Source organism: Acinonyx jubatus, chromosome C2 (assembly GCF_027475565.1).
Source record: "Acinonyx jubatus isolate Ajub_Pintada_27869175 chromosome C2, VMU_Ajub_asm_v1.0, whole genome shotgun sequence".
In the NCBI taxonomy this organism is placed as follows: domain Eukaryota; kingdom Metazoa; phylum Chordata; class Mammalia; order Carnivora; family Felidae; genus Acinonyx; species Acinonyx jubatus.
In genome coordinates, this window is record NC_069384.1 from 15,660,412 (window position 1) to 15,685,319 (window position 24,908).

At 40.1% G+C, this 24,908-nt stretch overlaps 1 protein-coding gene across 3 annotated transcripts in view; it reads right to left on the reverse strand.

Moving 5' to 3' along the window:
* Positions 1-1,133: 1,133 nt before the first annotated feature.
* Positions 1,134-24,908, reverse strand: part of MAP3K7CL (MAP3K7 C-terminal like) — a 38,146-nt gene continuing 14,371 nt past the window's right edge. For all 3 annotated transcript variants that reach the window (XM_015076824.3, XM_015076825.3, XM_053220647.1), the window contains 3 exons: positions 23,495-23,556; positions 13,542-13,657; positions 1,134-2,293 (listed from right to left, as the gene is read on the reverse strand). In XM_015076824.3, the coding sequence (XP_014932310.1) occupies positions 2,113-2,293; positions 13,542-13,657; positions 23,495-23,556 (359 nt within the window). In that variant the 3' untranslated portion in view covers positions 1,134-2,112. The remainder of the gene's footprint in view (positions 2,294-13,541; positions 13,658-23,494; positions 23,557-24,908) is intronic.

A 24,908-nucleotide genomic window follows, 5' to 3' on the forward strand; every position in this document is an offset into this window, starting at 1 on the left:
GTCATGAATAGATACCTTTAGGAAACATGTAGTAAAATTTCAGGCTGAGACAGGCACAGATATTACAAGTATTTACTCAGTGTCTCCTCAATATATTACCAATGGTGTTCCAATATTTTGACCCGGTTAAATTATTTTCATTCTGGTAGAGCAAAGATATTTTGGAACTATATTTCCCTGCTCCCAATTATCTACAAGGGGCCATGACTGCTTGAATTCTGTAAATCTACGTAAACCTCTTCAGATGGGCAGTGACCAAAAACTAATTCCTGTGTTTAGACATTGGCAATGTACTCTTCATTCTCCCAGTCCATTAACCCTGGATTTATATAAATTTAGTGGCCAATTCCTTCTTTATATTAGTATGTATAAGCCTTGGGGTTACTAAGAAGAAGGTTCTACCAGGATAATAGGGACTTTCGTCTTTGGTCAAATGTTAAAGCAGCTTCAGGATGAATAGGTGCATATAACATTAAAATGTTGAGATCTAGCAAAAAGCTTTGTTTTACAAATGAGGAAACGGACGTTCAGGGTGTATAGAGACTTCATGGACTCTGCACCACCTGGCAAGAAACTTGTGACCCTGCAACATGCTTCCCCTTGGCATCTGCCCACCTGCCCAGTGACTAGTCTAGCCTTGGGTGTATCAGACTGGTCACCATTGGCATGTTGGGCCAGGCAATTCCTTGTAGCTGAGGGTGTCATCCTGTGCATGGCAGGATGTCTAGCAGCATCCCTGGCCACTATTCTTTAGACGCCTCTGTTCATCCTAGCACCTGTTCATCCTAGCCATGACAATAACAACAACAAAATGGCTCTAGACCTTGCCATCTGTCCACCCAGGGGTGAGTCACCCCCCGTCCATAAAAACTGGTCTATCCTTGGCCATCCTGGTGTTTTAATCAACCATCCTCTTTTACGTCTTCTGGGAAAATACCTTAAGACACTAATGCATCATATTGAGTATTAGAATTCTGCATGACCTACATGAGAATCTGCAGTCTTTCCAAGAGAAGGGGCTTCACTGCTGATTCTGCGCATACAGATATGACTAGGCACACATTCCGACTCAGGGTAGCCAGTCCCAACTAACGGTAGCATAAGGGAAGTTAAGAAAGGGACAAAATACAGACTGACAGTTTGATTCATGTTTAATGAAAAAGAAGTTACATGAACAGAAATGGACATAAAACAAAGATCCGTTTGGGGAACTATGGTGATAGTTGGAACAAGAGACGAATCATTTTATCCTTGAAATTACTCATATATTCTTATTAGTTATCACTGATCCAAAACCTCTCCTTAAATCCAAAACAAAGTCATAGTCATAGTTTTACTCATGTTTTCACGGGAACTCACCAAAGCAACGTCCAAACAATACTTTTCCATTTCCCGCATGCCCCCAGAACACACACAAGCAAAGGCAGAGATGTTTACCGTCAGGTAACATGGCGTGAAAAAAAAATGCAGCCTTATCAGCTTTTTATTACAACAGCAAGTTAGCACTGGCAGTGTGCTTTTGGCACAAACATGCTTTCTGCTAATATTTTCATGAGCAATCTTTTATGATATGCAACCATTTATTCTCAGTACAATCAATCATTGAGGGGTTAAACCTAACTCTGGTGAACATAAAAATGTGTGCAGAAGTTTCTGACTTCAGGTTTGAGCATAGTTGAAATATTCGAGACATGAAATTTAAAAATACACAGGTATGAAACTACAGTGAGCATCTTACTAGTTTGTTTTCCTGGCTTAATTCTGTTCACAATTGTTAGCGGAGTCAGTTAATACCCTATTTTCATCTTTTTCTACCCTGATGTACACTCTGATCACATCTTCGTAAATAAGAAAAAAAAATGTATCTTTGGAAGTGAGTTATGATCTCAGAAAACATATACTGCCAATAGGCTTGCTTTAACTATCTTATTTAAAATAAAATCTCCCTTCTCACAAACTTGATCTGGCAAGCATTAAATTCATTACAGATGTTTGCCACGTGGGTAATAGAAAGAAACAGTAGGTTTTACACACTATCCCTTTAAAATGAAACTCTTTTGGCCAGCACTCAACAGTCACCAACCTTTTATGCTCACATTGAATAGTTTCAAGTTAGGATGAGCCCTGTCTCTTCTGATACTGTATTCTAAGTTTTTCCAGCTGTTCTACACACTGGGACTGAGCCAACTTCAATGTCCGGTTCTCCTCCATCAGTTCCTCGAACTCCCGGGCCAGCTGAGCGGCGTCCACCTTCTCCTTTTCTGCCTGATCCAGCTTGGCAATGAGCTCCTTTCTGAAGACCCAGGGGGCAGGTGAGGGAAAAAGCACACAATTTAATGCAAACCAACTAAATTAGGCAGTAACAGCATAATAGAAGTAGAATTTTGATTCTGCTTTTCTAAATTCACCGCCTCTAGTTACTTCCAGCGACTTCCTTTTAGCTTTTCCAGCTTTGCAAGTTGTAGCCACTTTATTTTATTTTAGCACCTCTACCAGACACATCCAAAATACTCAACATAGACCCAAAAAGCTCAATAAGTCTTTTGACAGTCAAAACAAGGTGATTTGTTTAAAGAGTACAAAAATGGTAAAAGTTACAATTAATTTAAGGGGGAAAAAACCCAGAAAGTCGGTTTATGAGTTAAAATGTTATCTATTGTCTTACAGATAGAACTGTAGTTTGTCCTTTACCTTGTCCTTGTCCTCCAAAATCAGTTACTATCTAACTTTGTTTTCTACTTGAGAGCTTAACAAATCCTTAGCAGTCTCCTCTAAACTAAAGAATCCAACTTCTGCCTGCAAATATTATTTTCCATGCCTTTCTGGACTGCTGATATACATAGGTATAGATATCTGCAGCCCTATTTAACAAAACATTATATCTACATTTCCTTCTGGCCTGACTCTAGAATTCAGAGAGCAGGCTAAGGTTATTGGAGGGGTAAGGAGTGATAAAGTCTTAAACAAATTCAGTTCTCAGTAATTACCTACCAATAATTCATTGATATAAATACACATAATAAGGAGCTAAAGGTTCCCAGTCTATGTTTAGATTTACTAAACATGACAACCCAACACAGGTCCACCCCCCTTATGTGGGTCAGTTAATCCTAAACTAGATCTAACAGAATTCTTTGCCTATAAGTGTGTGTCACATCTCTTTCTCTGTAGGCAAAAGTGCACAGAAACCTGGAAGACTCCTTTAACCAAGTGATCAACCTTGACATCACCAGTAAGGAGATAAATAGATATCACATGCACCGAGAAGGACACACCCTTTTTCTGGTATTCCTGCCAAAAATGCATACACTAGACAACCTCAAATTGAGAGAAATTCTACAAAATTGCTAGCATGTACTCTTCAAACCGCTAGCCTAAATGGTTCCACATTTAAAGAAACTAAAGATATGACAACTAAGGGCAATGTGCAATTCTGGACCGGAAAAAAAAAAATTGCTGTGAAGGACATCGTTCGGAAATTGGTGCAATGCAAACGTGGATTATGAAATATCCCTGTATCAATGCTAAAATTCTTAATTTGTAATTATTGTACTGTGGTGAAGTGAGAGAATGTCCTTGTTCTCAGAACATACTGGGGCACCTGGGTGGCTCAGTCAGTTGAGCATCTGACTTCAGCTCAGGTCATCATTTCATGGGTCAGGAGTTTGAGGCCCGAAGGGGGCTCGGTGCTATCAGTGCAGAATCTGCTTTAGATCTTCTGTCCCCCTCTCTCTGCCCTTCCCCTGCTCACTCTTCTCTAAAAATAAATAAATAAATATTTTAATTTTTTTTTAAAAAAAGAAAATACTGAAATATTTAGAATAATGGGGCATGATTAGATGGAGGGATAGAGAGATGATAGATAGATAGATAGATAGATAGATAGATAGATAGATAGAGGTAGAGAGACAATAGGTAGACAGATAGATACCTCATCTCACTGAGAGAGGGAGAGAGAGAGAAGCCTAGTAGTGTGCAGTGTTGGGGGAGAGAGACTAAAGCACAACTGGGGAAGTTTTTAATCATCAGTGAATCCAGGGGTGCCTGGTGGCTTAGTTGGTTGAGCATCTGACTTCAGGTTCAAGTTCAGGTCATGACCTCACGGTTTGTGAGTTTGAGCCCCACACTGGCTCACTGCTGTCAGACTGTCAATGCAGAGCCCGATTCGGATCCTCTATCCCCCTCTCTCTGCCCCTCCCCATCTTGTGCTCTCTCAAAGGTAAATAACAAATATTTAATGATAATACAAGAATAATAATAATCAGTGAATCCAAGAAAGTACATATGGGAGGTCTTTGCACCATTTTTGCAACTTTTCTGTAAGTCTAAAACTGTCCAAATAAACAGTTACTCCAGGAAAAGGACAAAACACAAATCAGAATGGAAGTTCTAGTATTTTCTTTCTTCCCCCAATGGACTGCTTCGTGCACCCGCTTTGATGACCACTGAGCAAAACCAGGCATTGGAAAGGAAGGGCCTAGAAGGGACAAAAGGAAGGTAAGCCGGAACACTGATATGTATATACACAAAGGTCCTCTGAGTTCTTGTTGATCTTTGAGTCTCCCATGGTATTTAGAATATAAAGGCTCCCAATAAATACTTGCTGAATGAATAACTGAGGAGTAAGATGCCTCAGAGACAAATCACATGCATTTTAAAGATGAGGAAGAAGAAATGCAAAGGGCTTAACTCCATTGAAAAAATCCCACGACTAACAAGACTAAGCCAGAAATCAAACCTATCCTTATGATTAAATGCTTATGGCCCTTTGCCTCTAAGCATAGTTTAAGCAATATATGTCAATAATTAAATATTGGTAAAGCTCCTTAGGTAACTGTCCTAACGAAATTTATAGTAAAACTTAGAGAAGTAAAGAGGATGCATATCTCTCAAGCCCCCACCCATCAGATTGTCTATTCTCGTTCTTTTTTTCTTTTCCAATTAACTGTCTCACACAAGTAATTCAAATGGAAGTAGAGTTTTGCTCTCAAATCCTGGTCCGGGAACTGGCAGTACAAGGTATAACAATGGCTGCCGTCCTGGTTCCATATCTGACCTCATTTAAAACTCCTGAAGACCTCTGTTATTCATTCTGACTGGTAGAAAAGATAAATTAGAAAATCACAGACTTTACAACTAAAAGGAATGATCATGATTATCTAGTCCATTTTTCTTGCATTGGAGAAAGTCAATGATAATTTCTTCCTTACTGGAATCAGGAGGACTCAACCGATAGGTTTTTAAATTAGTTTGATGTATCTGATAAGCAACGATACATATATTCAATGAATACTATCAAAATGTCTGCTGCCTCCTGTCCAAGACCTATTTACGTAGACGTGTTTATGTTCATCCAATAGCAATTCATAATTAAACCTGGCACATTAAGCTATGGAGACAATCTTGTAAATAGATGATCTAAGGAACAAATCAATATCTATAATTGGCTAGAATGTGGTCTTGCCTTTGATTTTGGGTTGATCACTTCTATCATTCCCTTCAGTGTAATGTGATATGGGGGTAGAAGACCATCATTACAGGAATCCTATTGCTGAAGTCAAGAGTCTGTAATACTGTTTCCAACATAATGTACTTCAACAGTAAAAAGGCCATAACCTTGGGTCCATCATAGACTATCTGCCACTCCCATCATAAGCCATATGCCTGGAAAAGGTTTTATTTGCTACAACAAATAGGGTAAGGGAGAGTCCAAGTGAAGAGAACTTTGAAACTTTGTAGAAACTAACTCCAAAATTAAGTAGATTCTTTATGTTGCAGGAGTTTAGAACATGAATTCATCATTAGGACAAACATTTCTCTAATTTGGGAAAGACCACTACCATGGTTTTTTAGATGTTCAGCATTAACTAAGACTTTCATTTGGAAAAGACAAAATCCTAGACAGTTCAGACATAAAGAGCTAAAGAGTTTTGGGTAATAATATTATAAAATACTGGGGAGAATTTATTTTAAATAGTGATTTCGACCACACTGTTGGCGGTTCTTAAAAGATGTGTGTTCTAGTACAAGCAATGACACACAGGAGAGAAGAAGTAGATGCCTCAAGATGGTAAAAAGTATGTGAAAGTCTACCTTCATTTTATGCAGGTGGGGTAGTAATAAATGGTATTGAAATGGAATTGCAAAGTGCAGTCTAGACTGTGGCACTGAAGCCCTACAAATGAATAATGCATAAGGAATAAATGCATTATATCATTTGGGAGCCAAAGGACAACACTACCTTGCAGGAAGAATTGAGATTTGCTCTAGAATTTCTCTTGGCACAATTGATCTTTTGGGCTAGACAACTCTTTGCTATTGGTGGCTGCCCTATATCCACTGACATTGTAGAAGGGTCAGCAGCATCCTTGGCCTCTATTCACTAAATGCCAGTAGCATTTTCCCCCAACCCGTCATTATAACCAAAAATGTCTCTAGGTATTGTCAATATCTTGGGGGTTGGGGGCTGAGGAGTTGGCCCAGTTAAGAACCACTTATTCCAAAGGAAATGGAGATTTCCACTATCAATCATCCCACCAAGAGTTAATCGTGGAATAGGAATAGATGAAAGGCAAAATGTTTCCTCACTCTGCTCCCCCAAAGATTGGACCCTCTTTCGTTAGCCAGGGAGACCTACTTAAAGGCACTCTCACTGAGGAGTGGTAAATATTCTGTCCCTTTCAACATGGTTCCAGGCAGAGATTAGATGGAGAGATGTTGAGGAATGAGATTCCAGTTAGTAGACTGAACAGCATGTAATTAGGTGGCATAAAAGACCCAAATCATTATGACTGGGGCATTAACAGAAAGTGTAATCTCAAAGCCTGATGAAGTTTGGAACATGGAGATTTCACACAAAGCTAAATCCTAAAATGAAAAACTCCCTCAGCTATACCTCTGGAGAAAAGTCAAGAGCCAAGACAGTTCTTTGGTTCCTCCACTCATCCGTTCAAGTATTTATTGAAATCCTATTGCAAACCAGGCGCTAACCTCGATCCTTGCTAGCCAAGTTGGTCTTAGGAAGCATATCTCCACTATTAGAAATTGAGCGCAAGTCCTATACTTTATACAGAGGCATCATACCCACATCAGGATGTCTTAGTGAGGACGATAGGACTCCCCCGTTACTACCAACATTGCAGACATATGGAGAAATATCTCCATTTACTATTTCTTTATGACAGCAGAAACCTCATTTCTGGGAGCTGTGTAAATGTCTTTTTTTTAATGTTTTTTAATGTTTATTTATTTTTGAGAGAGAGAGAGAGAGAGAGAGAGAGACCGCGTGTAAACTGGGGAAGGGGCAGAGAGAGGGAGACACAGAATCCAAAGCAGGCTTCAGGCTCTGAGCTGTCAGCACAGAGCCTGACATGGGGCTCAAACTCATGAGCTGTAAGATCGTGCCCTGAGTGAAGTCGGATGCTCAACCGACTGAGCCACCCAGGTCCCCCTGTGTAAATGTCTTTTAATAACTTTTTTAACTGCTTGGAATATAGGGGTGACTGGGTGGCTCAGTCAGCTAAGCGTTTGACTCTTGATTCTGGCTTAGGTCATGATTTCACGGTCATGCGATCAAGTCCCACATTGGGATCTGCACTGCTTGCTTAGATTCTCTCTCTCTCTCTCTCTCTCTCTCTCTCTGTTTTTCTCTCTGCCCTTTCCCTGATTGTGCTCGCTCTCCCTGTCTCTATTTCTCTCTCCCCCAAAGTAAATAAACATTTAAAAAAAAAATAAGTGCTAAAAATAGGGGCGCCTGGATGGCTCAGTCGGTTGAGCTTCCAACTTCAGCTCAGATCATGATCTCACCGTCTGTGAGTTCGAGCCCCGCGTCGGACTCTGTGCTCAGAGCGCGGAGCCTGCTTCAGATTCTGTGTCTCCCTCTCTCTCTGCCCCTCCCCAATTCATGCTCTGTCTCTCTCTGTCTCAAAAATAAACATTAAAAAAATTTTTTTAAATAAGTGCTAAAAATAAAATATATATAAATATATATAATACATATAAAACAAATATAAAAGTGAGGTTTTCAATGTTTTCTAGCATGATGCCCTTTTGCAAGGAAAATCTTAGTCTGAAGTGAAGAAAATAAAACAGAGCTAATGGGACCGTCTCTCGTTGGCCTTTGGACAGTCCCCTGCCTGATACTGGCTCCATCCCCAATCTTTGAAAGGGTCCCCAGAATACAACTTAAAAATCTCTGCCATCAGGAATGTCCTAAAGAAATAAATGTTTCTGGTTAAACATAAAAATCTATTGTTATTGGAAAATTCAGGACAAATTAAATGCCACAACTGAAAACAAATCAGAACAGGGCTATTTTTAGACTATGCTATTACAAATTATATATGCTCCCTTTCCCCCAATTCCAATATTATCCCCTCAATGAGATGTTGCTTCTTCAATCATCATTTTATGTCTTTTCAAAATATATGAAAATATAGGTCTGCTATTTTTGTGTTACCCCCATATGAAAATCCTTTTCTAATGTTTTACCTGAACTCATGAACTTATATAACATTTTTTCAATTCCATAATAAAAAGAAATAATCCAACTAAAACATGGGCTAGGATCTGAATGTACATTTCTCCGAGAAGACATAAAAATTGCAAAAAGCACATGAAAAGATGCTCAACATCTCTAGCTGTCTGGGGACTATAAATCAAAACAACAACGAGACCGCATTTTGCACTCACTAGCATGAAGTGTTGGCAAAGATAAGGAGAAATCGGAAACTTTGGACATTTCTGGTGGGACTATGAAGGGGTGCAGCCACTTTAGAAAAAGCCTGGCAATTCCTCCAAAGGTTACACGTTGATTTACCACATGACCCGACAATTCCACTTCAAGGCACATACCCAAGTGAACCGAAAGCATACATCCACCCAAAACTTGTACACAAATGTTCATAATAACCAAAAGGGCAAACAACCCAAATGTCCATCAACTGGTGAACGGATAAAGTATGGACTCTCCGTGCAATGGAATATTATTCAACAAGAGAAAGGAATACATGCTACAATGTGGATGAACCTTGAAAATATCCTGTCAGGTGAAAGAAGCCAGCCACAAAAGACCACAGACCATATTGTTCCTTTTATATGGTGTATCCAGAATTGGCAAATGCATAGAGAGAAAGTAGATGAGTGGTGGCCAGTGGCTGTAGGGGGCGGGGGGAGGGAGGGAAGCGGGAGCTATGAGGTTTCCTGGGTGATGAAAATGTCCTAAAATTGTAATGATGGCTGCACAACTCTGTGAGTGTACTGAAAACCATGGAGTTATTTTTTCTTAATTATGTGACATTTTTCATCCTGACTTTTCTAAGAATCTATCTCTCTTTCTGACATTCTAAGTCAATCTTTTAAACACCACAGCACCTGGCACAATGTTTCATATACACAGAAGACAAATGGTTTCTCCTTTGAACAAGATAAAATACCCTATCTGGAGCAAAGCAACCTTTACTAATTGTAAATCTCAATTTTAGATCTAATTGTAGCTTAATCATGTACCTTACTTAACTTGCTGTCAAAATATGGATGATAAATTTCAGAAGGCATCCAATGTCCACCTCTCACTTCTTTCCATTACGTCCACAAAAAACTGCATGTGTTATATTTTAAGAGTTTATACTATTTGTTGAGAAAATCATGTATACGTTTCATTTTACTATATATGCAATTCTATAAGATTATTCACATTCAAAAGGCCTAGAAAGAGGCAAGAAATAATAGTAGGAGTCCTGGAAAGATGTCAGAATTCTCGGTAAGTTTTTAAGGCTTTCAATAAAATTGTCATTTTTTTTTCAATTGAGAAAAAAAATCCAATAAAAGTAAGAACAAGCTTTTCATACATCACATAAGCCAGAAGTGATTCTTTAAATTAAATTCACTGCGTGCTGAGTTTATAGTCCTAGAAAATGTTGGACTCTCTTTATCTAATAGACATGATTTAAAATAACAATTATAATCAACTCTTCGCTCCCCTCTGTGGTCTCCCAAGCTTGATCCAGGGTGACCCCCTCTGGAGATGAGAGAGAAGTTCAGCTTAACCTGTGCCTGCCTGACTCTACTAAAGAAAAACTTTCATTTAAAATACCTGAGTTAACATCTCTCTCTGTGTCTAGCTTACGCTAGCCAATCACCAGAGACCAACATAATCGCCCACACTGTATGAAATGATGAGAAATTCTTATCCAAATCACCAAAAAACAGAGAGTTGATTACGTGGGTCAGATCCATTTGGCTTAATTTATCTTGCTTAAACACTGTTCTGGAAATTAGTTGTTGTGTAATGAATTTCCACTTCAGTAAAGTGTTAATGGAAACAATGATCACCAATAACACTTGGAGGACCAGGATCATTTATTTATAAATATAAGATATAACCATACTTCCTATTTTAATTTACCTTAGCAATTCCTTAATGCTGATATTGACTCTGTATTTTAAATATGGACCATATAAATTACAAATGACACATTTGTTACACTGTTTGTATACACAGAGGATATTACTATATCCTACAATAAATCACTCAAAATCACCCTCACTCATGTTTGACCCTATGTGCAAGTCCCTGTTCGGTGATGGGGACACAAAGATATTCAAAGGTATTCACATTTGTAGGTAACTATGCACAGTCAGAAAGTCAGGACGTGAAGTTAAAAGGATAACTATTGATAACCCCAGCCTACAAACGTGCAAAAAGAGTCATTCCAGTGTATTTTCTTTCACCCAGGAAGAGAGATGAATCCCATGGAGTGTTTGGGCAGGGATATTAGCTAAGCTCTCCTCGAGGGTAGCATCTGAGGAAGGAGTAAGTGCTCCAGACCCAGAGGCTGCTGTGAACAAGGTCACAGAGGCAGGAAGAAGCGAAGAGGTCAATGTAGCTGAAGACAATGATGAGAAAGAACATTCTGCTGGGGTGTAAAGCCATAGGGGGCTAGAGCTTGCAAACCAGGCCAAGAACTCCGTGTCCTTTTCCAACAACAGGAAATCATAGGCAGGGAAACCAGGTATAACATTACATTGACCAAGATGTGAAGCAGCAAGTCCTGACCCCAAACAGCACAAAAAGGAATGGAGCAAAAGGAATTTGAGAGACTTTATTTAAAAAGAAAGGAAAAAAGATAACAAAAGAATTTGGCCTTTACCATGCATCTAGCCAATTATTTAGGAAGAAAGTGGAGGCTGGGGAGAGAGGGAGATAATATCCTAGTTTCAAGACAAGCCCAAAGTTCAAATAGGCTTAGGGAAAAAATAAGATGAGTTAATGCAGAAACAGCAGGGATATGTTTCAACAAAAGACCAGATGAGTCACTCTTACATCATTATCCTATCATATTTTCAAACAAAACATACAAAAAATATAAACTCACAGAACATATAATTTAGTGGGTAAGTTTTGCATTGCCAAAAAAAAAAACCACACATGGGTTAATTAAAATAAGCCAAGTCCTCCATTACCTTCAATCTGAAGAGTTTACAAATAAATACAGAATTACCTGGCTTTTGTCTGCCTCAACAGCATAGTTCATGTGCACACACACACACACACACACACACACACACACGCACACACAGACACACACAGACACATTTATATGTTATTGATTATACAAATTCTCCTTTAATTTCACTATAGGCCACATTATTAGTAAACTTCTTCAGCTTCTTTAAGAAACTTTTTTTAGGACTCAGACTGTATGCAAATGTGCAATCTGAGCCTTCCAACCACCTTGGTCTGAAAACTCTCAGACCAAAAAGAAAGTCTCAGATATATGAGGAGAAGTTGCGTTTTTCTGATCTTCTCTTAAACATATTTTAACCCCCAGGGCGCCTGGGTGGCTCAGTCGTTAAGCGTCCGACTTCGGCTCAGGTCATGATCTCACAGTTCGTGGGTACAAGCCCCACGTCGGGCTCTATGCTGACTGCTCAGAGCCTGGAGCCTGTTTCAGATTCTGTGTCTCCCTCTCTCTCTGCCCCTCCCCTGTTCACGCTCTGTCTCTGTCTCAAGAATAAATAGACATTAGGGGTGCCTGGGTGGCTCAGTCGGTTAAGTATCCGACTTCAGCTCAGGGCATGATCTCACAGTTTGTGAGTTTGAGCCCCGCATCAGGCTCTGTGCTGACAGCTTAGAGCCTGGAGCCTGCCTTGAATTCTGTGTCTCCCTCTCTCTCTGTTCCTCCCCCACTCATGCTGTCTCTCTCTCTCCTTCAAAAATAAATAAAAACATTAAAAAAATTTTTAAAAAAAGAATAAATAGACATTAAAAAAATTTTTAAACATATTTTAACCCCCTTTGGCCATAAGTCCAGGTATGATTTTACATTTGAAGCACAACACAGCAAGGCAGTAAGGAAAGGTTTGTTATCCGAGGTCTTACAGTAAGTGCAAAGTCTGACCCCATAACCCATACTCCTCCCCACCATGTTGTACTGTCCAACCACGATCTAGGGGGTGGAGGGGGGTCTTCAAAGACTCCCAAGAATTTTATAAATTTCTCAAAACATAACATATTTCACTCACTTTGATTTAAAAACTAAGTAATAAATATATATCATGTATCAGTAAGAGGAAGAGGGGGAAAAGTAGGAAGTTAAAGAATCAAAATACATTCTGATTATGTGTCACTCACTCAACAAAAATGGATTCAGCATTTACATCCCATGTACTGTGTCCAGCTTTAGAAATATGGTGGTGAGTAACACCTGACTTGCCCTGCTTTCAGGGGTTCAAAGCACTTAGTAGTTTACCACTTACTAGGAGACACAACTATTAACCAAAAGATCCCACTAATAAATGTGTAAGTGCAAACTACCCAGTGCTAGGATGGAAAAGTGTCTGGTGCTTTGAAAGTATGAAGGAATGGGGGTCACTGGGGTAGACACGGGCAGAATGGAGTGCAATTAAAAAGGATGATAATTCTGAAAGAAAAAGCTTAGTGTGACTAAAATTAGAATGCTTTAATTAATTTAATTAATAGATACCCAAAGTTCCCTACAGTAGAACTGGAATGGTAATGGAGCTATCAAAATAAAAAAACTTCCTCGGGCTCTTGGACTATAAAATGTTAATACATTTACATTATTCCAAAGATCTGTCACAGTGGCTTCTTTACTTGACGTGGGAATGCTACCATGTAACCATTCATTAAAACTCACTCGAAGCCAAAGTGCTCTGGGGGCTTTGGGCACATCCACAGGGCACATAGTGTGCGTCTGGGTGCTGTTTGGGCATTTTTACCTTCCTGATCTAAAAATGATGATCAAAAAATTGGGTTTGGGTAGGAAGTACTCCTGTTATTCGTCTCAGTACTCTGTAGAGTAAAGCTTTTAATCCTCAGCAGTGCCATTTGCATTCTTTCTATAGTCAAACGTGATAAAAACATGGAAGTTGCCCAGTAACCTCTGAACCATAGAATGTCACTTGCCTGCACCCCTCCCTCTCACCCTCAAGTTCAGCCCATTCCGTGCCCACCTCCCCCAGTCCATGACCAGGAGACATCACTCAGAGGTAAGAGGGTTCAAGGAAACAGTACTTACTTCCTTTCCTCAAGCAGAGCAATTTCCTTTTTGACCTCATTGTATTCTTCTGCTATTTGACAGTGCTGTTTGAACACCTGCATGGATTCCACGGAGTCATGACAAGGCGGCAGAGGCTTCACAAACAACAACAAGAAGAAATCAGTCCATTTCTTTGTATCGGAATACATTATAAATGATTTTGCTCTACTGATGTTCTTTAGAGAGAGATTTTTTGCAGGACAATAGTATTGGCAGTCAACATTGGACAGGGTCTGGCTGATTCTGCTTGACTGAAAATAGGGAGGTGGGCTGATATTCTCCACATTCATCTTCCAGTGTCATTGTTGGGCATTCTCAGGCCTGAGCCAGAACCGGAAGGCTCATGACATATCTATTATTTGCCATGCATTGGAGTAAAATTAGATCTTCTAATAATTCTGTACTTCTCCCCGGAAATCTCAAACTCTGCTTTCAAGAAGGGCAGTGGTGGGGAAATAGTTCAGCTGTCTGCTTTAATTACCCCTTACTTTCTGTTCCTGCAGCCCAGAGGCATAATCTCATCCTGTAGTGTGGAGTAACCCTACAAGAAAGGCTCTCTTTTGAGAGATGCATCCAAACTGAAGAAATGATGCTGGACTGGAAATAAAGCTTACAAGGATTAACAAATCCCACGAAAGACCAAACTCCAAGTAAAACAATGCTTATAACATGTGAGGTCAAAGACAGCATGGATTTATGTCTTTGTTTTTCTCCCATCTACAAGGAAAACAAAGATGAACAGGGCAAGCCTGCAGACCCATCATATGTTGAAAATCCTACTTCTTTCTAGAAATTATTTTTTAAAGAACTGACTTTCCCTGGGTTTATAATTCTAATTTCTAGTTAGCAATACATTATTAAAAATATTACTTCAAGGAACAGTAGATAATAGACTTTTAAAGAGTTTTTTAATCACCCTTTTCAATTATTTATAGAAAATGGTATATAAAATCTGAGAAATACAACTTTACTGTTAAATGGGCTCTTCAGTCTAATCCCTTTCTCACAGCAGTCTATATATGTAAGTATGTGCCTGACTAGGTCATATTTTCACTAATTTTACACTTGGAAATTGGGAAGTAATGCATTTCTTCCTTCTTTCTCCTCTCATTATACTAAAGACAAAGATTTCTTTGTGTGTTCTATTTAGCAACCCCATCCAGGATGTAATAAAAATTCTATAAAGTTCTATAAAATCCTATAAAGTTTGACAGATAAATAAGATGATCCCTATTTATTCTGAGGCCTCTGAGTAGAGATTTTCTAAAGGAAATAAAATTCAAAATAGATTTGCATGAAATTTACCTTCACGTGGATCATCTCCTATGTCCAAATTCATGGAAAATGTAATAATAACTACATTATATAGCATTTTTCCCTACTGCCCCATAAACACATTCGTAGCATAAACTCAGTCTGTTGGAACCATTATCTCTTTATTTATGATAATAAATTGAAAAGTAATGCCCTGTAGTATTACCGTATAATGCACCCCATGAGGCAAAGCTCTTGCCAAAGGAATTCAGAACTCCTGGCTCCTCTGGGCCTATGTCCTAGACATCACCACCCTCTCATCAATTTTCACCTGTTACCCTGGCAAATTACCAAGTATAACAGTAAGGAGAATGAAAACAATTTACTCCGGACACCTTAGCCAAGTCGCTATTAAATCATCTGCGCCCTGTGTCCTTCCTGAAAGGCCCTAAGACTCTACGCATCCCATTTCCTGTCCTTACGAACATCACATAAGCTATATTCAGTCCATGCCAAAACTTGCCACCACTTCGATGTCCCTGAGCCACAAATTCAGCATAGTTAACCTATGTGACAGCCGAAAGATTCTAGGACTCTGTGCAAAGGCTTTATGTCTTAAGAGGAAATAAATGAAAGTAGCCATGTAGAGGGAGAAATATCCCCTGATGTCATCAAAAAGCGAAACTGAAAGTTACATTCACAATTTTCTTAAGAATAGAGGGGTCTCTTTCCCCCTTAGCTTGCTCCCCTGCAATGCTTTTTTATTAAGTGGGAAGTTTCTTCCTCTGCTCTTTTTTTTACTGGCACTTCTTAATTGTGGGAAATTTGAAAATATTATGTAGAGGTAGCAAGATCATGCTGCTAAGAGTGTATGAGGATAGGGAGTATTTCCGGATATATTCAGTACCCTCGCATGCTCTCAGCAGGGTGATCAGCCTACTTACACATAACGCTATTTTCAAGGTTTCTCACAATTAAAAAAGGACAAGCCAAAAATACTTAGTGTTCAGCATCTCAGGGTGTAAAAGGATGCCAGGTGCTACTCCAGCCTCTAGCTCCTGCGAGCTCTGTCTTCATCCAACCTGGTATATAACTGGGCTCCACTTCAAGCCCTCACAATCTGCATGAACGCATTAAGGAGCAATATAGTTTTGTTTTTTTAAAGCAAGGAGGGAAGTTATATTGCATAACCCACTACAACATCGTAAAATCATTCCATTAGTCGCCAGGGGCTGGGGGGAGGGGGAAATGAGGCATTGTTTAATGGGTATAGTTTCAGTTTTGCAAGAGGAAAAAGTTCTGGAGATCAGTTGCACAACAATGCGAATATACTTAATGTTATTGAACTGTACACTTCCAAATTATCAAGATGGAAAAATTTATGTTGTGTGTTTTTACCAAAATTTTTTAAAACCTTAATGCAAAAAAAAAATTGTCATTAGATCTTTCCACTGTTCCTCCCTCATCTTCTAAGAACTCCTATGAAGACTCACTATCTGAAGTTCACTTCATTTGCACCCAAACACTCTTTCTTTCCCAAATTTCTCTCCAGGGAACTTAAAATTTCTCACCCCTTTACATACAGAACCATTCACCACAAACCCTAAACATCACTAAACAAATCAACGCCTCCCCCAACCCCCAAAAAAACCAGGCAGCAGGACCTATTGTCTTTAAAAGGCATTTGACAATTATCCCAGGCAAAGAAACTAAGCAAAGAATTTTTGAAATACGTATGGTTCTCATTCCAGCAGGAATTCTGGTGAATGAAGAATTTTAAGATATTTAGGTTTACCCCCCCCAAAAAAGTAAAACTATAGGTGATGAGATGTTGTTCTGTACAACACAGAACACTGTCATTGCCTTATGATATAACGTCTCTCCCTCTCTCTCTCTCTCTCTCTCTCTCTCTCTCTCTCTCTGTGTGTGTGTGTGTGTGTGTGTGTGTGTGTAGCATAAGGTCTTCACTGAGAGTGACTCTCTCTTACCTTCTTATAACCCCTCAAAATAAGAGATAATCTATGACCAACAGTATCCATTGAAGAAAATGAAAGTGTTTGAGGAAACATTTCTAAAATTCAAGCACAATAATCTGGTTTCCAGTGTAAAAATGGAGCTATCCTAAGGCTTTTATCATGTGACATTTAAAACATTGACATTCATGAATTAATCAGCCATACCTGGGTTTAAGATAGGGTTTAACACATGTTCACATTGAAAACCAAACAATATTGTAAAAGAATACTGGTGGTAACCAGGTGAGAAAAATCTATTTGCTTCTTGGAATAAAAATTAACACATATTTTCATTGCTTAATTTTGACTCTTCTCCTCCAAGAGGTTTTTGTAGTCCTCGCTCCGTGCTGGGAACAGGCGAGCAATAAATAAACGCTTCGTGTTGACAGTGAATTTCTTTTCACATCCAGAGAAAAAATTTTCCTTATTTTCTCCATAGTTATGCTACATTGTGGATACATTTGTCCTACCCTCTTGCCTGAAGAATGAAATATCACATTCCAAAGACAAGGAATCCAAAGATACTTGATTTGAAAGTGAAAAGGTCAAGGTATTCTTCCTGGACCAGAGAACGAATTCTGTGGGATCACAGAAACAACTCTTCAGACTCACTCAATGCTGTGGTACTAGTTTTCTCACAATGCAGCCAATTCTAAGAAGGTTAAATTAAGATAGTCTCCCAACAGTGACTCAAGCCAACTTTGAAACACATTTTTCCAAGACCCAGATGGGGGTTTGGATGAGGTCAGAGCCCAGGAGCGGGACTTCCTTCACACCTCCTTTCCTCCAGCTCAGCCCCATCTGCTGCCTGAGGATGAAGCTTGTAAGGGCTTTAAATTACACGGCAGTGTGACTGAGCCACTACTCTCCCTGGTCTCCACCCCAATCATCAGGACAGATTTAACAAGATGAAGTAAGAGAGAAACCACAGGCTCCTGTTCCAAGAATGCCGGCTTGAGCCACACCATCCCATCTCTGCTCTCTGCCCGGGTTTAGATCTCCTCCTGAAATGGACTCCATCTTCTGGAAAGCACCCCGTGGGACAGGACCCAGCCAAGCATCTCTCCACAAGGGGGCAAAGCCAACTTAAGTGCTTCCGTTTTCTACTTGGCTTCTTCAAATACTACTGGCCCCATCCACTTCAAGAGATGTAAGAATTTAATTTTCCTCTCCCAGCTTCCCACACAGAGGATATATTTAGGAAGCTAAATATTCTACAGTTGCTGAGCAGATTTTTTATTTATTCCTTGAATCTCAGTGTTATCTTTATTGGGGGAGGGGCAGGGGGAGGTATCTGGTTCAAATTTATGTTGCATTTTAATGTCCCAAAATTAACATATAATTTGTTAAAAACCAAATGGAAAAACATAGGACTAATTGCAATATTGGAAAACTCTGTTATATTAGAATTTAAAATATTTTTAAAATTTTTTTCTTAATTTATTTTTGAGGGACAGAGCGAGTGTGTGCAAGGAGGAAAGGAGCAGAGACAGAGGGAGACACAGAATCCCAAGCAGACTCCAGGCTCTGAGCCGTCAGCACAGAGCCTGACACGGGCTAGAACTCACAGACTGAGCCAAAGTTGGACACTTAACCGACTGAGCCACCCAAGCACCCCTAAAATATTTTAAGGATTGACATTTCTATAATATCTACATTATAGTCAGAGTCAATGCTAGTAATTTTACTGCATATCTTATATAACATTGAAATGAAGGCTATTTAAGTCATGTTTATTAATGTAAGCAATATTCAAGAGAGAGGTAACTCAAGAGTGTCTCAGACTTTTCCAACAAGGCATCTTGTTAGACGACTACTGGGCTTCACAAAAAAAGAAGAAAAAAGTACACCTACCATTGTAAAGCTCCAAGGTATGTGTGTATATTTTCTGTGTGGTCACAGAAGCCAACAGACAACCATACCATACTTTCCAACATGTGTATGAGAAAATGCAGACATTTTCAGTGTTTTCCATGGGATTATTTCTTAATTGCATTTCCAGATGGATGTACAAGACCGGTGTAGCAGAATCCTGGAATGCTGAGACTTCTCCGTTTTCTCTCACTGTCTTTCCCAAGATATCAAGCAATACACTGATGCAAGACCCAAAGGAAATTTCTGAAGAGACTACTCGGATAACAAGATATTACGGCACACAACTAAAGCTAGGAAATTGTTTATTTGTGGAGGTGACATCAGTTTCTGGACTCATCAGACTCTGTCTGAGAAAAAGCAAGTTCAGTGTGTACCACAGAGACACCTGTCACTCTCTTCTCAGATTAGATGGGAGGACTTTAGGAGGATTGAAGCTATTGCTCAATTTGACTTAAAAAAAAGTCATATTGTTTTCCAAGTACCTTAGCTTAATGGAAAAGAGAGAGCATCAGAACCTCTATACCTAACTCAAAAATCCAAAGAGATGCTTCTCTTATCATGTTATACATATAAAGATAAATTGCTAATTCTTAAATACATCATTCAAAACACAATTTCACCAGAGAAGAAGATTAACATTAAGTGAGCAATCATTTTGCCAAGCACTGTGTTATATCTACTCATTCTCACATTTAATTCCCACAATAATAATGTAAGATCAATACCGCTGTCTCCACCTTGCAGTTCAGAAAAGTGAGGTTTAGAGAGAGTAAATAATATCAATCACGAAACTGGTAGGTGTAAAGCTGAGATCCAAATTCAGGCCAACCCGATGCCAATACCCATGCTCCAGCCATTGTGAGTCCCATTAGGAAGTTGTTACAACGTACTGGTTAACATGTTCCCTGCCCGATTATAAAAGCATATTTTCATTCCAGTGCACTTAAGACCATATTGCAGCTTAGCTTTGGATCATCTATAGGTCAAACGACGATCTCCGAAGCATAAGAACGTGGTTAAATTTTAAGACAAATATGGTGCTGACTCACACCATCCTTCAGGATAAAGAAGGAGGTCAGGCATTATCTCCTTTCCAAATAGAAGGAAACTGAGGCCTAAAGAAAAGTAGTGATTTTTCATTCATTCTTAGAAGTGGACTTTCTTTGGACTGGCTGTGCTACATCAGCTGTGCCCAAATACTGCCTCTACTAGGCATAGAGAATTTAGAAACCAAGTTCCAGGAAAGGAATCCGCATAAAATAGAATCAACCTACCCATTGCCCCCGGGCTGAGGCTGAAGGCCCACAAATGAACATTATAAAGAGATGTTCATTTTAACACCTACCTTACCCCCAAGTCTCTTGCCCAACATTTTGCATTAATAGAGACATCAAGAGAAATGTTTGTCACTGCTATTCTTGCACAGGGCTTTTTTTGGCTTCTGTGAAAATAGAAGCCACACGAATTACATGCTCAAACATGTCCACATTCTTGGCAAAGCAACAGAAAAATCTAGGGGGTCAAACTGGTGATAGAGTATCTACCAAATAGATACTTTATAGCTCCATTTTATAAACAACACAAGAATGTGTAATGGATATCAGAAAGTCAGAACAGGTTTTGCAAGGTTCTATAACCACACTATGGCAACCTTGCAAACCAGAACAAAAAACCTCTACCTATCAAAGTAATTTAAACAGTCCGTAGGTTTCACAAAAGGTGCAAGGGAAAGAAGGCTACCTAGACTCAGAATCCGAGATCTAGTCAGAAATAGAAAATTCATTTAGACCAAAATTTGACCTCAGGTTTCTCATCTCTAAAGTGGAGACATAATAGCTCACACAATCCTGGCAAAGCTCAGATGAGATTATTTTCGGGGAAGCATCACTGGCCTAGCGATGCTCGACATGCATGGCGGGATTTAAATCTGAGGCTCTGCAGAGAGCAGGGCCGGCAATAATCACCTGGCATCATTTAGTTTTCATTTGGCAAGTTTTGAAGGCTCCTGGAGAGATAATCAAGAGTCAGTTTATCCTCAAGCAAATAGTGACAACCACAAGGCACTTCATATGCCTTTGTAACCTAACTTTTATTCTACCGTAGAGGACTATGATAGTCAGTAAAATTCCAAGAGCCATTACCATGTGATGAAAGCACATGACACTGACTGTGAAGTCGGCCTGCTCTGCAGAATGGATTGTGCCTTTTGTACATAAAGCATTTTCATTGCTTTCAACACAGAGACTTCCTGCTGCAGAATGGCTTAAATTTATATGCCTAGGCTAAGCATGGAGAGAAGAATCTGCTTTAAGAGTGATTTCCTGTGTGATCTTTCCCCTCTCCAGTCTCACTGTCTTGTATTTTCGTCATTCATGCACTGGAGACAGAATAAAGGTAGCAGGCAACAGCCCCAGACAGAGGTGACCCTAACCAAATGGCTTGAAAACTGGCAAATGTTTATAACAAACTCAGTCATACCCTTTACCCAATAAACAAGCACTTACTTAAATGATTCTAGGTATAAAGCTAAGAATATTCCCTCCATTCATGAAGGCTTAAATAATACCATATTTTAAGGGTTGGGATGGGGGGCGGGGGGAGTGGTGGGGAATCAAAACCCAGGAGCCAGAAAGCAGCCTCTCACCTGCTTAACTTCATCAATGAACATGAAATAGTCTCATTGGACTAAGATAATTAAATAGACTTAATTTCTAATATATGTCAAATGGAATTAAAACCATAAAATCCAAATGGATGTTGCAAGGCTTTAACAGAAAAACTGTCTGGAGAATTGCCAAGGGTGCTATGAATCCTGTGAAGAATGATCCGTGAGCCAGGGAAGATCATTAATGTTCCCAAAGGGGGAAAAAAATTTTTGTCAATGCAAAAAAGGAGAATTAATGATCCGTAGTTTGATGGAGGAACCAGAACCTGAATATGCTTTTACCGTTTTATTTCCAAAACAGGTTTATTCATTTTTATCTAACTCCCATGATAATAAAATAGCTTTGAGGTGACAGTAAAATGAAGTAGAAAAAAAAAACAACTAGGACTTGGGGGGGAAAAATCTAGTTATTATCTTACAATCCCAACCATCGCACCAGCAGCACAAACACAGCCCTCCTGTGAGGACAGAATGGAAGCAAGGGGTGTGTGTGGTGGAAAATGTCAGACAGAAACAGAGAGCTGGGTTGTTCGCCCTGGTGAAAAGAAGTGATGTTGGGGGATATGGTTAGATATCAGGAACCAGGAGAGCTGGGTTAAAGACCCTGCATGGGAGGGGGGGGGGGTGTGCAGAAGGAGGAGACAAGATGGCTGATACCTGCGAGGAAATTTTAGAGACAGTAGAGACAATCTTCAGGAATCTCTGTATACCTGATACTGTTCTGTGGAGTGGGCTCTCTGCCGGAGCACCGTGACAATGCCCAGGACTGTGGCAGAGGTAAGAATGAGGACTCCTCACACCTAGTCACACCTGAGTCGTGCTGGCTTGTTTTTTCAGAGAGCACTCCGGTACTGGAGGACCAGCTCTTCCTTTCTGACGTGGCTACTTCCGGGTTTTTAACTCAGGGCCCTGGGACTGAGATAAGAACCGGAGCCAACTGAAAAGACTTTCGGTTGGGTTTGCATGAGGGGTCTTCCCACCTCTGTCGAGGGCTGTGCAGGACCAGGGCTCCCAAACGCAAATGACTTCAGGATATCAGTCACACCCGCGAATGGGAAAAGCTGCTGGGTGTTAAGAGAAGGGGGAACATCACACCTGGGGGGAAATGGGGGTGGCAGACCCCTCCTAAAGGCATTCAAAATCAACGTAGAGAAAAACAAGTAAGAGATGAAGCAAATGTCTACGTGCAGGATTCAAGACCCCTATTAGGTTTGTCTAGATGTAACTGCAAAGTGAGGCACTCAAGAGAACATTTGACCCAAGGCCAGTATCCAAATATTTCAGGCAGACAGCCATCTTTGCCTGGCATCACCATATGTCATCTAAAGAAAATTGAAGTGTTACAAATTAATTCCCTTCAAATAATTCTGGTGTATTAAAATGGGATCCCTTTGATAGATCATCCATAAACTATGCACACGAAATATTTTTCCCATGGATCAAACCAGACAGTTTTCAGTAACTTAAAACAATTATATTTTATTAAAAGTTGTCAGGGGCACCTGGGTGGCTCAGTCCGTTAATCGTCTGACTTCGGCTCAGGTCATGATCTCACAGTTCCTGAGTTAGAGCCCTGCATCAGACTCTGTGCTGACAGCTCAGAACCTGGAGCCTGCTTCAGGTTCTGTGTCTCCCTCTCTCTCTGTCCCTCCCCTGCTTGCACTCTGTCTCTCTCTGTGTCACAAGAATGAATAAATGTTAAAGAAAAAATTTTTAAAAAAGGTTGTCAGAAGAGTGGAGAAGGGTTGGGGTGGAGGAGACAAAGGAAGATTATTCTGAAGTCTTCCCCACTCCCCTGCCCCATAACAAGTAACATCTGCACAGTTTACCACTAAATCACCAATTCGAAATGGGTCATCACTGCAATGGCACAGGGACATCCTCAGCAAAGGAGAGTAGGTACAAGCCCTGTTCCCAGGCTCCAGAACTCCTTAAGCTCTTCAGAAGCTTGCTTTCACTGATATTTCACTTAGACTTTGGAGCTCTAGAAATGCAAGGCTTCATGACTTGAAAGCTCCCCACTCTGTCTCTAAGTCAGTCTTTTCTCAATTACGCCATTTGTCCATTCACTATAATTTGTGAAAGTAAGGAGGAAAAAAGAAAGACTCTGGAAATATCCTTACCTGTAGCTGCTGGTCTAATTCTGGAAAGACCAGAGGAATGGAGTCTTCAGGAGGTGTATCATCTAAAACATGAAAATAAAATGATTCTTCACTATAGAGCTCTTTCTCTCACGGGCGATGTTCCGCTCTTACCGTCTTTAGACTCGTGTGATGTATATTTTCATCACTTCCGGTGGGGACAGATAGAGGACAGAAGACAATTTTGCTCACCTTTGGTACAAACAGAAGCACGGAGAGCATAGTTGGCCTGACCAACATTTTGCAAACAAATACCAGAATCCTCAAATGTTCAGTCTGATAGCTCTACAATTAAGAAGTATTGTTTGTCCTTCAGTATTCTCATGTTGGCCAAAGCCAGATTACATGGTATGCCGGAAAGTGCTTTAACAAGGTGCTAATGAGGCTACCTCATTAGACAACCTCAGTGGGACAGAAGAATGTGTTAGTGAAAAATAGAAGTTCTTCTGTGAGGTGGCAAGCTTTGATGTCTTTACCACAAGCCACCACCACCAGGCAGTTAAGCAGAGCCTCGTTCTGGGTTACAGTTGATAACAGGCGGCAACCCCGTCAGTCAGAGCGTTTCTTCTCAACACACCAGGTGGTGGTCCCCATCTGAGGCCCAGATCACTGCCTGGATGTGGGAGAGCGTGAGCGAAGAGAGCCATGGCCGCTCTGTCCTCAGCTGCCTTAAACTGACTGTCTGACAATAGGCAGATGTTGCCGGATCAAAAGATGGTCTCAGAAGCATCAGAGGAAACCTGAGAGGAGTTTGGCCTAAAATAATCAAATCAGCCCCAAATCTCCTCAAGGACACACTGCTGACCCTGCCGTGCCACCTGAGGACAGTCCCTTGTCAGCAGGACCTCATGTCTCCAGGCAAACTCTGGCTCTGTGGGGCCATTCATTTCCCATCCCCTCCATGTTGACAACACCTATCCCAGGGCAGCTGACTATGAGAATAAAATGAAACATAGACTAAGAATAGTTTAAAAATCTGGGCACCTGGGTGGCTCAGTCAGTTAAGTGTCCGACTTCAGCTCAGATCATGATTTCACAGTTTATGAGTTGGAGCCCCACATCGGGCTCTGTGCTGACAGCTCAGAGCCTGGAGCCTGCTTCGGATTCTGTGTCTCTCTCTCTCTCTCTCTCTCTCTGCCCCTCCCCCTCTCATGCTCTGCCTCTCTCTCTCTCTCTCTCAAAAATAAACATTAAAAAGAATAGTTTAAAAGCCAAATCTGTTTTAAATTATAACAAAGAAAGGAAATATCATGGCTTTTATAATCTCACTACCATAACCAAATTTGTTTATAAAAATGTGACGTTCTATTTGTTATTTTGGTTTTCTTTTTTCAATGTTTCTTTTGGGGGGAGGAAGGGCAGAGAGAGAGGGAGAGAGACAATCCCAAGAAGGCTC